This window comes from Pseudophryne corroboree, chromosome 6 (assembly GCF_028390025.1).
Source record: "Pseudophryne corroboree isolate aPseCor3 chromosome 6, aPseCor3.hap2, whole genome shotgun sequence".
NCBI classification, from domain to species: Eukaryota; Metazoa; Chordata; class Amphibia; order Anura; family Myobatrachidae; genus Pseudophryne; species Pseudophryne corroboree.
Genome location: NC_086449.1, coordinates 709,251,180 through 709,264,010, shown reverse-complemented (window position 1 = coordinate 709,264,010; position 12,831 = coordinate 709,251,180). Strand labels below are relative to the sequence as shown.

Sequence of the window (12,831 nt, the reverse complement as noted above, 5' to 3'; positions counted from 1 at the left end):
CCGGAAGAGCTGACACAATTAGGAAGGATTTTGAATCCCGGGTAAGACTCATACCAGCCACACCAATCACACCGTATAACTCGTGATACAATACCCAGTTAACAGTATGATAACAACTGAGCCTCTCAACAGATAGCTCAACCATAACCCTTTAGTTAAGCAATAACTATATACAAGTATTGCAGACAATCCGCACTTGGGATGGGCGCCCAGCATCCACTACGGACTATGAGAAATAGAATTACCGGTGAGTAAATTCTTATTTTCTCTAACGTCCTAAGTGGATGCTGGGGACTCCGTAAGGACCATGGGGATTATACCAAAGCTCCCAAACGGGCGGGAGAGTGCGGATGACTCTGCAGCACCGACTGAGAGAACTCAAGGTCCTCCTCAGCCAGGGTATCAAATTTGTAGAATTTAGCAAACGTGTTTGCCCCTGACCAAGTTGCAGCTCGGCAAAGTTGAAGAGCCGAGACCCCTCGGGCAGCCGCCCAAGAAGAGCCCACTTTCCTCGTGGAATGGGCTTTTACTGATTTAGGATGCGGCAGTCCAGCCGCAGAATGTGCAAGCTGAATCCTACTACAGATCCAGCGAGCAATAGTCTGCTTTGAAGCAGGTGCACCCAACTTGTTGGGCGCATACAGGATAAAGAGCGAGTCAGTCTTTCTGACTCCAGCTGTCCTGGAAACTAGTGATGAGCGGATTCGGTTTTACTCGGTTTTACTCGGTTTTACTCGGTTCTCAAAACGGCATCTTATTGGCTCACGGATGTCACGTGTTTTGGATAGCCAATAAGATGCCGTTTTGAGAACCGAGTAAAACCGAGTAAAACCGAGTAAAACCGAACCTCGCTCATCACTACTGGAAACATACATTTTTAGGGCCCTGACTACATCCAACAACTTGGAAGCCTCCAAGTCATTTGTAGCCGCAGGCACCACGATAGGTTGGTTCAGATGAAAAGCTGATACCACTTTGGGGAGAAACTGGGGACGAGTCCTCAATTCTGCCCTATCCATATGGAAAATCAGATAAGGGCTTCTGCATGACAAAGCCGCCAATTCTGAAACACGCCTGGCCGACGCCAAGGCCAACAACATGACCACTTTCCACGTGAGATATTTCAAATCCACGGTTTTCAGTGGCTCAAACCAATGTGACTTTAGGAAATCCAACACCACGTTGAGATCCCAAGGTGCCACTGGAGGCACAAAAGGGGGCTGAATATGCAGCACTCCCTTAACAAAAGTCTGAACTTCAGGTAGTGAAGCCAATTCTCTCTGGAAGAAAATCGATAGAGCCGAAATCTGGACCTTAATGGAACCCAATTTAAGGCCCATAGTCACCCCTGACTGTAGGAAGTGCAGGAACCGGCCCAGCTGAAACTCTTCCGTTGGAGCCTTCCTGGCCTCACACCACGCAACATATTTTCGCCATATGCGGTGATAATGGTTTGCGGTTACTTCTTTCCTAGCTTTTATCAGCGTAGGAATGACTTCCTCCGGAATGCCCTTTTCCTTCAGGATCCGGTGTTCAACCGCCATGCCGTCAAACGCAGCCGCGGTAAGTCTTGGAACAGACAGGGCCCCTGCTGCAGCAGGTCTTGTCTGAGCGGTAGAGGCCATGGGTCCTCTGACATCATTTCTTGAAGTTCCGGATACTACGCTCTTCTTGGCCAATCCGGAACAATGAGTATAGTTCTTACTCCTCTTCTCCTTATTATCCTCAGTACCTTTGGTATGAGAGGAAGAGGAGGGAACACATAAACCGATCGGTACACCCACGGTGTTACCAGAGCATCTACAGCTATCGCCTGCGGGTCTCTCGACCTGGCGCAATATTTTTCTAGCTTTTTGTTTAGGCGGGATGCCATCATGTCCACCTGTGGTTTTTCCCACTGGTTTACAATCATTTGAAAGACTTCTGGATGAAGTCCCCACTCTCCCGGGTGGAGGTCGTGCCTGCTGAGGAAGTCTGCTTCCCAGTTGTCCACTCCTGGAATGAACACTGCTGACAGTGCTAACACGTGATTTTCCGTCCATCGGAGAATCCTTGTGGCTTCTGCCATCGCCGTCCTGCTTCTCGTGCCGCCCTGTCGATTTACATGGGCGACCGCCGTGATGTTGTCTGACTGGATCAGTACCGGCTGGTTTTGAAGCAGGGGTTTTGCCTGACTTAGGGCATTGTAAATGGCCCTTAGTTCCAGAATATTTATGTGCAGGGAAGTCTCCTGACTTGACCATAGTCCTTGGAAGTTTCTTCCCTGTGTGACTGCTCCCCAGCCTCGAAGGCTGGCATCCGTGGTCACCAGGACCCAGTCCTGTATGCCGAATCTGCGGCCCTCTTGGAGATGAGCACTCTGCAGCCACCACAGCAGAGACACCCTTGTCCTTGGAGACAGGATTATCAGACGATGCATCTGAAGATGCGATCCGGACCACTTGTCCAACAGGTCCCACTGAAAGGTTCTTGCATGAAACCTGCCGAATGGAATTGCTTCGTAGGAAGCTACCATTCTTCCCAGGATCCGCGTGCAATGATGCACCGACACCTGTTTTGGTTTTAGGAGGCCTCTGACTAGAGATGACAGCTCCTTGGACTTCTCCTCCGGGAGAAACACTTTTCTCTGTTCTGTGTCCAGAACCATCCCTAGGAACAGCAGGCGTGTCGTCGGGATCAGCTGAGACTTTGGAATATTTAGAATCCAGCCGTGCTGTTGTAGCACTTCCCGAGATAGTGCTACCCCTACCAACAACTGCTCTCTGGACCTCGCCTTTATCAGGAGATCGTCCAAGTACGGGATAATTAAAACTCCCTTCCTTCGAAGGAGTATCATCATTTCCGCCATTACCTTGGTAAAGACCCTCGGAGCCGTGGAGAGACCGAACGGCAACGTCTGGAATTGGTAATGACAATCTTGTACCACAAACCTGAGGTACTCCTGGTGAGGATGGTAAATGGGGACATGTAGGTAAGCATCCTTGATGTCCAGCGATACCATGTAGTCTCCCTCGTCCAGGCTTGCAATAACCGCCCTGAGCGATACCATCTTGAACTTGAATTTTTTTATATATGTGTTCAAGGATTTCAAATTTAAAATGGGTCTCACCGAACCGTCCGGTTTCGGTACCACAAACATTGTGGAATAGTAACCCCTCCCTTGTTGAAGTAGGGGCACCTTTACTATCACTTGTTGTGAATACAGCTTTTGAATTGCCTGTAACACTGCCTCCCTGCCTGAGGGAGTGGTTGGCAAGGCAGATTTGAGGAAACGGCGGGGGGGAGACGTCTCAAATTCCAGTTTGTACCCCTGAGATACTACTTGAAGGATCCAGGGATCCACCCGTGAGCGAGCCCACTGATTGCTGACATTTTTGAGACGGGCCCCCATCGTACGTGGCTCCGCCTGTGGAGCCCCAGCGTCATGCTGTGGACTTAGAGGAAGCGGGGGAGGACTTTTGCTCCTGGGAACTGGCTGTATGCTGCAGCTTTTTCCCTCTACCTCTGCCTCTGGGCAGAAAGGACGCGCCTTTAACCCGCTTGCCCCTATTGGGCCGAAAGGACTGTACCTGATAATACGGTGCTTTCTTTGGTTGTGAGGGAACATGGGGTAAAAATGTAGACTTCCCAGCTGTTGCTGTGGAAACGAGGTCCGAGAGACCATCCCCGAACAATTCCTCACCCTTATAAGGCAGAACTTCCATGTGTCGTTTGGAATCTGCATCACCTGTCCACTGCCGAGTCCATAACCCTCTCCTGGCAGAAATGGACATTGCACTAATTTTGGATGCCAGCCGGCAAATATCCCTCTGTGCATCCCTCATGTAAAAAAGTGCGTCTTTTATATGCTCTACGTTTAGCAAAATAGTGTCCCTGTCTAGGGTATCTATATTTTCTGACAGGGAATCTGACCACGCAGCAGCAGCACTGCACATCCAGGCTGAAGCAATAGCCGGTCTCAGTATAACACCTGTGTGTGTATATATAGATTTCAGGATAGCCTCCTGCTTTCTATCAGCAGATTCCTTCAGGGCGGCCGTATCCGGAGACGGTAGTGCCACCTTTTTTGACAAGCGTGTGAGCGCTTTATCCACCCTAGGGGATGTCTCCCAGCGTGACCTATCCTCTGGCGGGAAAGGGTACGCCACTAGTAACCTCTTAGAAATTACCATCTTTTTATCAGGGGAAGCCCACGCTTCTTCACACACTTCATTTAACTCGTCAGATGGAGGAAAAGCTACTGGTAGTTTTTTCTCTCCAAACATTATACCCTTTTTTGTGGTACCAGGGATCAGAAATGTGCAACACATTTTTCATTGCCTCAATCATGTAACGTGTGGCCCTACTGGAAGTTACATTAGTCTCTTCGTCGTCGACACTGGAGTCAGTATCCGTGTCGACATCTGTGTCAACCATCTGAGGTAGTGGGCGTTTTAGAGCCCCTGATGGCTTTTGAGACGCCTGGGCAGGCACAGGCTGAGAAGCCGGCTGTCCCACATTAGGTATGTCGTCAAACCTTTTATGTAAAGAGTCGACACTATCACGTAATTCCTTCCACAGCACCATCCACTCAGGTGTCGACCCCGCAGGGGGTGACATCACATTTACAGGCATCTGCTCCGCCTGCAGATAAGCCTCCTCATCAAACATGTCGACACAGCCGTACCGACACACCGCAAACACACAGGGAATGCTTTGACAGAGGACAGGACCCCACAAAGCCCTTTGGGGAGACAGAGAGAGAGTATGCCAGCACACACCAGAGCGCTATATAACACTGGGATCCCACTATTAATGAGTGTTTTCCCTATAGCTGCTTTTTTTATATATATATTATATATACATATATATTATCTATACTGCGCCTAAATTTAGTGCCCCCCCTCTCTTTTTTACCCTTCTGTTGTATTCAGACTGCAGGGGAGAGCCAGGGAGCTTCCTTCCAGCGGAACTGTGAGGGAAAAATGGCACCAGTGTGCTGAGGGAGAAGCCCCGCCCCCTTTTCGGCTGACTTTCTCCCGCTTTTTCTGTAATACTGGCAGGGGTAATTTTACATCTATATAACCTCTAGGGCTATATATGATGTATATTTTGCCAGCCAAGGTGTTATTTATTGCCCTCAGGGCGCCCCCCCCCCCAGCGCCCTGCACCCATCAGTGACCGAAGTGTGAGGTGTACATGAGGAGCAATGGCGCACAGCTGCAGTGCTGTGCGCTACCTTGGTGAAGACCGAAGTCTTCTGCCGCCGATTTTACGGACCTTCTTCGTGCTTCTGGCTCTGTAAGGGGGGCGGCGGCGCGGCTCCGGGAACGAACACCAAGGTCGGGTCCTGCGGTCGATCCCTCTGGAGCTAATGGTGTCCAGTAGCCTAAGAAGCCCAAACTACCACCTGTTAGGTAGGTTCGCTTCTTCTCACCTTAGTCCCTCGCTGCATTGAGTCTGTTGCCAGCAGATCTCACTGAAAATAAAAAACCTAAATATACTTTCTTTCTAGGTGCTCAGGAGAGCCCCTAGTGTGCATCCAGCTCAGCCGGGCACAAGAATCTAACTGATGTCTGGAGGAGGGTCTTAGTGGGAGGAGCCAGTGCACACCAGTAGTCTAAAAGCTTTCTTTATAGTTGTGCACAGTCTCCTGCGGAGCCGCTAATCCCCATGGTCCTTACGGAGTCCCCAGCATCCACTTAGGACGTTAGAGAAAGGTCAGTTACCACCCAGAAACACCCACTTCCTGTCAATCACTTAGCGGCCAACAGTGCGACTGAAAAGCGTCGCTAGAGCTTGTGCAAAACTGCATCGGCTTTTGTGAAAGTACGACACGCATGCGCATTGCGCCCCATACACATTTGCAGAAGTGCCTATTTTTTGCCTAATTGCTGCGCTGCGAACGTAAGCAGCTAGCGATCAACTCGGAATGAGGGCCATAATCAGGAGAGAAGATATTGGATAGTATGAGTATACCGATACTAATATGCAAGTTCATTCTAACAGGGGTATTAAATACGCCCTAAATGTGAAGTAGTAGCCGGGCTGTACATGTAAGCTGTGTTTTTTTTGTTTATTATTATTCAAAGTTTTACCCTGGGTAGACAGTGGCTTCCTCATTTGATGGTCTCCTATTTTGTAAGCACATGGACAATACAAGGAGCTATTCAGAGATGGATGCTATAGCACTGCAGTGACTGTGCTAAAATATGCAAAGCCACAGGAGGCGTCTTAAGTAAAAAGTTGCCCGCTGCCAGCTTCTCTGATGCAATGCTGAGTCTAAAGACGCAGCCATCAACTCAAATGCGTGACCATTGACATTCGAGTAACTCTCAAGTTTGGCACACCCAGAAAAATTAGGCCGACACCCCCTGTTTTCTACAACACTACCTGTGGCTGCCCCCCAAATAAAGGGGAGCAAATCCATTTCCTTTTTGCATGTACATGCAGCACAGAAATAAGGGACAGCTTTATTTTTCCGTAACCATTTACAATGAATCAAGGGCCACCCTCCACCAGCTCACAATCAGTCAGAACAATTTAAATTTGTCCCTTCCCTATAATTGAGGCTTTATATGTCAGACATTTCCTTAATGTGGTTGCTACCTTTGTATTTTCATGAATATTGGATCTGACCACAACCAGGAGCACCAAGAGAAGAAGTACTAATTTCCCAGGCCGGTTGGAGCAGCTCAGCAGGGTCTCAGGTAAACTCTTGTAGGGAACAAATGTTCTCCAAAGCAGTGCACAGTGGATGGAGTGTGGTCATACTACACACGGTGTGGTCACATCCTCTTTAGTACCTTAGCCCCATGGCTGTCTCAACAGCTCTGACCATAACATAACTTCAGGGCTACCAAAAGGCAGAAGGGGGAGGGGAGGGAAGTGGGTACTAATTACCTGGGCCTGGCTTAATGGAGGAACCTAGCCACAAGTCCTCAGATGAACCGCATTGCAGCCGCTGACCTATCCTCCTACCTATATTACTACAGTATTCCTGTTCAATCCCTAACAGTAAATAGACAAATGAGTTCCCTATAATCACAACACTATAGATTTTGGCCAAAAAATAGATGTAATAAATGTATACAGCAGAATTAGTACACTTAATACAGCCAGATGTTTGGATGGCAGCAAAATATAATAAGTAACTTTGTAGTAGTAACTGCTGCGGTATTTGTTTCATATAGCACAAATGGTTACAAGTCCATGCAATTATTTCCAAGTATTGTAACAAGAGTTCCAGTTGTTAAGTGTTGGTTTGCCAAGCAAATTTGGAACTTTTGTGCATGCAGAGTTGAAATGAATTACAGAGTTATAATTGTTAAACTCTATTAGACATTGCCATGCTTTAAATATCTGATTGTTTTTACCGCGACCGTCCTCTGGTAAACGGGTTCCTGTCCACTCCCGGCTCTGGTGCTCCACGACCTTTTATCAAGCCCTATCTGGAGTAAAGACGGTCCCAGAAGCAATAGAGGATAGCGATCCAGCGGTACAAGAGGGAACCTCGGTACGAGTCTCAGGTCACAGTCCGTAGGAGACGCGTTTCCCCACCTTAGAGCAATTCAGCATCGGCGGCTTCATCAGTCAGCTATCCTCTATTGCTTCTGGGACCGTCTTTACTCCGGATAGGGCTTGATAAAAGGTCGTGGAGCACCAGAGCCAGGAGTGGACAGGAACCCGTTTACCAGAGGACGGTCGTGGTAAAAAAAATCAGATATTTAAAGCATGGCCATGTCTAATAGAGTTTAACAATTATAACTCTAATTCATTTCAACTCTGCATGCATAAAAGTTCCAAATTTGCTTGGCAAACCAACACTTAACAACTGGAACTCTTGTTACAATACTTGGAAATAATTGCATGGACTTGTAACCATTTGTGCTATATGAAACAAATACCGCAACAGTTACTACTACAAAGTTACTTATTATATTTTGCTGCCATCCAAACATCTGGCTGTATTAAGTGTACTAATTCTGCTGTATAAATTTATTACATCTATTTTTTGGGCAAAATCTATAGTGTTGTGATTATAGGGAACTCATTTGTCTATTTACTGTTAGGGATTGAACAGGAATACTGTAGTAATATAGTTTAAAGGTAGTCTAGGAACGGTCCTTATGTATTTTACATATTTTACTAAAAAGTGAGTGTATTTTAATATTGTGTAGTGTGTCAGCGCTTTCTTATTTGCTTTTCTTTGTATTTCTATACCTGTGGAGGGCGTGGTGGTCCCTCTAATTTAAGAGAGCTGCAGACAGACTGTTTTTAAATGACTGAGCATTTAAAATTGGCGCCAGGAGGTACTAAGTACCAACTTCTTTTTCTTTTGTATCCTCCTACCTGGTGGCAGCCTCTTTCCCTAGCACAGCACAGGCTGCAGTGGGGCCAGAGAGCTGCTGACACTGAGCAGCAGTAGTCTAGTATTCTCCTCTGTTTGTGCATGATGGGAGTGATCACACTGACCCGTCCGTCCATCCCGTCCTCCCCACCCCCTCCTTGGATTTGCCCCTGGCCGTGGGGCCCATGTCGCCCCCCCCCCCCCCCCCCCCCCCCCCCCACACACACACACACACACACACACACACACACACACCTTCTCCCTGTTGAGCACGTTTCCTATTTTTTGCATGGCCACCCTTCACGCCATTAATGAGCGGTGAGGTCAGTGGATGGTGAGTTACTGGTTAGTATCTGAGCCAACTTTACACACACACATATGAATGATGGTTAGTTTTCACTATAAAAATGAGTATAGTTAATTATATATCCGTTGTATTATTCTAATCATTTTTCTGGAGTGTGACAGGTGAGGCTCTTCCCGTGATTGGGCCATACTGCCAAAATATACCCAGGTCCAGCCCTGCATGGCTTCTTCCACCATGTATAGCTGAAGGATACATTATATACAGTATAAGCCTTGTAAAACTATTGCACACGTTGATTAGAAAATCTGAATTCCTTCAAGTGGTCTCAGAGAGGTAAAATGAAAAAATACATTTGGGTCATGAAATTAGTATAATTCGCGGTCCTTTTTTATTGAATACGTTTTGTTGTTGGATGTGCAGGGGTTAAAGGCATCCGTTAGCAAACTCATTGCACCGTGCACTTGTTCTCTTTACACCCTGCAGTGCTTCTCCTTGCCCACACAGGCGCGTTTTGAAAGCGAGATTGATGCTGCTGTCCATTAAAAGCCGCCAGGTGCTTGCAAGCAAATGACTGGAAAATGTTCTAAAAACCAAAATAGCATGCTTAAAGACTCCGAGGGGACACTTCCACCCAAACAGGAGATTATAAGTTACTGTTTTAGTATCTTTTATTTTTTTATTTTTGTTTCTTTAATAATCTGGAAGCAAAGAATAGAAATGCCAAGGTGGAGGAGCACTCTCCGTTCACAAACCCAGCTTGCCTGAACACATACATGTCCGCAGAAGTGACTTATGTCCTGCAGTACAATAATGCTGGATCTCGTGACATAAGAATGATAACACGCTCTGCAGGACTGTGTAGCAAATGTTGCCAAAGTATGAAAATATTTTTTGTGCTGACAATTTTAGAGAAAATTACAGACAACACTTTCTTTGCTGACAAATGATATTGCCGTGTAAACATACATTTAGAAACTGACCCAGATCTACAACAGGCAGGACTGGACTGTATTATAAATAAGCCATTCACGGTCTTACCGAAACCGTTATTTTAGCAGTGTCAAGAATGTAATATTTACTGGTGCCTACAATTATCTTTTATAGACAGAAGTAATTTTACTGGCAGTTCTGCTGTATAGATATTCTAAGGTGGCAGAACAGTAATACGTAAAAAAGTGAAAAGCACCTAAGGCATACTGTACTTACCTTAGTAGTCCCCTGCACCACCGAAAGAGTAGGCGCATCTCCTGCATCCTGCCCACTTCCTAGTGAATGGGAAATAATCAAAGAAATTGTGGCGCCATATGGAGGGGGTGGAGCTATATCACACTAATCACATAATTTTAGTCCCGCTCCTCCCCGTTGCCCTGTGAAGAAGGTGGGGCCTAGTGATGTGAGAACCAGTGTAGCCCCGCCCCAAAAGTGGCCAGCTATGAGGAAACACAAAAAAAGATTGGCAAGTTTGACTCTCCACCCTGGGAGAGTACCTGAAGGGAGATGCAGGCGAGTGGTGCGGGGGGCGGAGCACTTCTCACTCCCCACTCCCTTCTCATGGAACTGTGATTTACAGTATTATGCTCCTCCTCTTGCCCATTTCAAAAGGAGGTGCCTGAGGATTACCTACTTTTTTGGGAGTCGGCGACACTCCTTGAAAATGTATGAGTCTACTGTTCTTTCTCTTTGGGACGGCACCACTTGCACATCCCTAGTTACAGCCCTGCTACTGTGGTGCACAGAAAAATGAAAGCTAACAAAACAAGTACAGAAAAACAAACCTAAAAAACAAAGCTGAAAAGTTTATTTTACCAAATTTTAAGACCAACTGTGTCCCAATCAGAATCAAATTTCCCTAATATCCACAAAAGAAAACACTACTCCTGATTATGGGAAAATATCCCTGTAACTGGAGAACAACCAATGGAAGCCATGTAGACACCCGCTTCTCCAATGAAGAAGGTGGGGTGTGGTGGTGGGGGGTTTATGATTATGCAGTTCCCTGTGAATCACATCATCATGGTCCAGCCCTGTGACGTGATGCCACAAATTGCGGCAGTTTGACGCTGGGTTGCATGTTGCACGGATCCTCCCACTCGATAGTTTATGCAGGTAGGATACAAAAAGTAGATGAGCGTTGGCACTGAAGTTTCAATTGAAAATGTTTGAAATATTCTTCTTGTTAAATAAGCCACACTCCTACTAGCTGAATATAGGTCATTTAATCAAATTGTTGGGCTGGGAGTATATAAAGAAATATCCTGTACAGTTTCTGATCAAAGACTTCCTTGCGATTGGCATTCTCAGGCCACAAACTAGAATGAGTAGAATATTGGGGTATAGAAGTTACTGCTTTGTTCTATTGATTTCTAAATAATAGCATTTTTTTATTGCTTTTTTACCTTCACTTTTTTATTTCCCTTTTGCAGGCGTCCCCAGATGGCCCATCCTGGTGTTGGTGGCTGCTGTCTGTGTTACCCCTGGACCCGACGTACCAGATGCTTATTCTCTCCATGACATCATTAAAGGAGAGGATTTTACACCTGAAGCACATTCTGTCTGTTTTCCTTCAGAATACGTCTTAGGAAGGATTGCACAACCTACTGTAATTACAAACCTAATTACCCTAATACAAACAAAAAGCACAAATTCTAAGACTTCTTCAACATCCGTCCAGCAAAAAATAAGGGATTTACATGCTCCCTGGGCTGAGCTCCTGTCATTTACCATTCAGTGCACAACCATGAGCAATTACTGGAAAGCTTGAAATTGGAGTCAAGAATTGGAAAACTAGTTTAACAGTATAAAGTGTTATCACTGTAAAAAGTCAGTTTTAATTATCCACTGGAAACTTACAGTAATACGCTTGTATAATCTTTCCATAAATCAGAATCCTCACCAACAAATCATCAAAACCACCCAACTGCTGGAAACTCTAATACCTTTTAGAAAGTGGATTTCATTGTCTGTGTCACTGACTTGTTGACACTCTGTTTACTAAATTGTTTTTCTTCCTTTTTGAGCCATCAACAACTTTAAAACGAATAATAAAAAAAAGAAGCAAACTGTGGCTCATGGCAGCCATTTTGTTCACACTCGCAGTGGACTCTTATTACCTAGGAGCCAGTGGCCAAACTTCTGCAAAGTGATTGTAAACTCCAGCTGCTATTTTGTTCTTTATATATTTATTTCTAGTTTTTAGATAAGGCTTGTTAGCACATGTAGTTCTTTGCGAGGTAAAAATTTCACTTGGTAGAAGGGAATGAAAATTAAGAGTACAGCTAACACTACTAAGAAAGAAAAAAGAAAAAAAACTCTGGGGTTGATGTATTCAGCAGTGCAAAGAATGGACTAGTGGAGAAGTTGCCCATATAAACATCGAGGTAGCATTTATCAAGTACAATCTATAAAATCATAGGTACAAGCTGATTGGATGCTATGGCAACTTCTCCACTCTTTTCACTGCTTAATACATCAACCCCTTAGTTACACCAGGGTAACCATTTCTTATAGTAGTGTCTAGATGTAACTCTTGCACTTTATGAAACTACTTTGTTATAAATGGCCACTGTTTTTCTGTCAGTGCAGTAACAATATTGAGTTCTCCTGTTTATTACTCCTTTTTAAAAGCAAGCAAAAATTTATTGTAAGCAGCTGTTATACAATGTGTACCTGTTAGTTAGGGCGTCCATCGTTTTGCAGCAAAAAAACATGGGACACGGTTCTGTCTTGAAGTCAGAAAATCCATCCTATTACTTCTTGTGCCAAGAAAGGTAGAGTGTATAGAAAGCCATTCCTTCTTACTCTTACTTTTTAATCCGAAGTCTGTATTATGGGAGATAATCATTTCTAAGTTAAAATGTTTTGGGTGGGAATAAATGTTTTCCTGTGAAAATGAATACACATGGGAACGTTTGCGTGCACAACTTGAATTGAACAGTGCTTTTTTTTTTTACAAGGTAAATACGAAAGTATGTAATGTAGCATTTTAGTGAAAGAGGGCGGGATGTACTAAAAGGAAAATGTGTCCAAAAAACACAAAATGGCTGTTTTCAGACTTTGGGGGTTATTCAGAGATGAACGCAGATCGCTGCATACGCAGCCAGATCTGTGTTCATCTCCGCACATGCTGCGGGCTGCCCAGAATCTATGAGGCTGCCCCCCTGATGTGTCCACAATTAGATTGCGGAGGCTTTGGATC

The 12,831-nt window shown here is 45.3% G+C and overlaps 1 protein-coding gene across 3 annotated transcripts in view; it reads left to right on the top strand.

Annotated features, from left to right (window-relative positions):
* Positions 1-12,259, top strand: part of LOC134933276 (LON peptidase N-terminal domain and RING finger protein 1-like) — a 148,896-nt gene extending 136,637 nt beyond the window's left edge. For 2 of the 3 annotated variants that reach the window (XM_063928351.1, XM_063928350.1), the window contains exon 11: positions 11,060-12,259. In XM_063928351.1, the coding sequence (XP_063784421.1) occupies positions 11,060-11,215 (156 nt within the window). In that variant the 3' untranslated portion in view covers positions 11,216-12,259. Of the gene's footprint in view, positions 1-6,627; positions 6,690-11,059 lie in introns of all 3 variants that reach the window. The other variant, XM_063928352.1, reaches the window with a different exon arrangement.
* Positions 12,260-12,831: the final 572 nt, after the last annotated feature.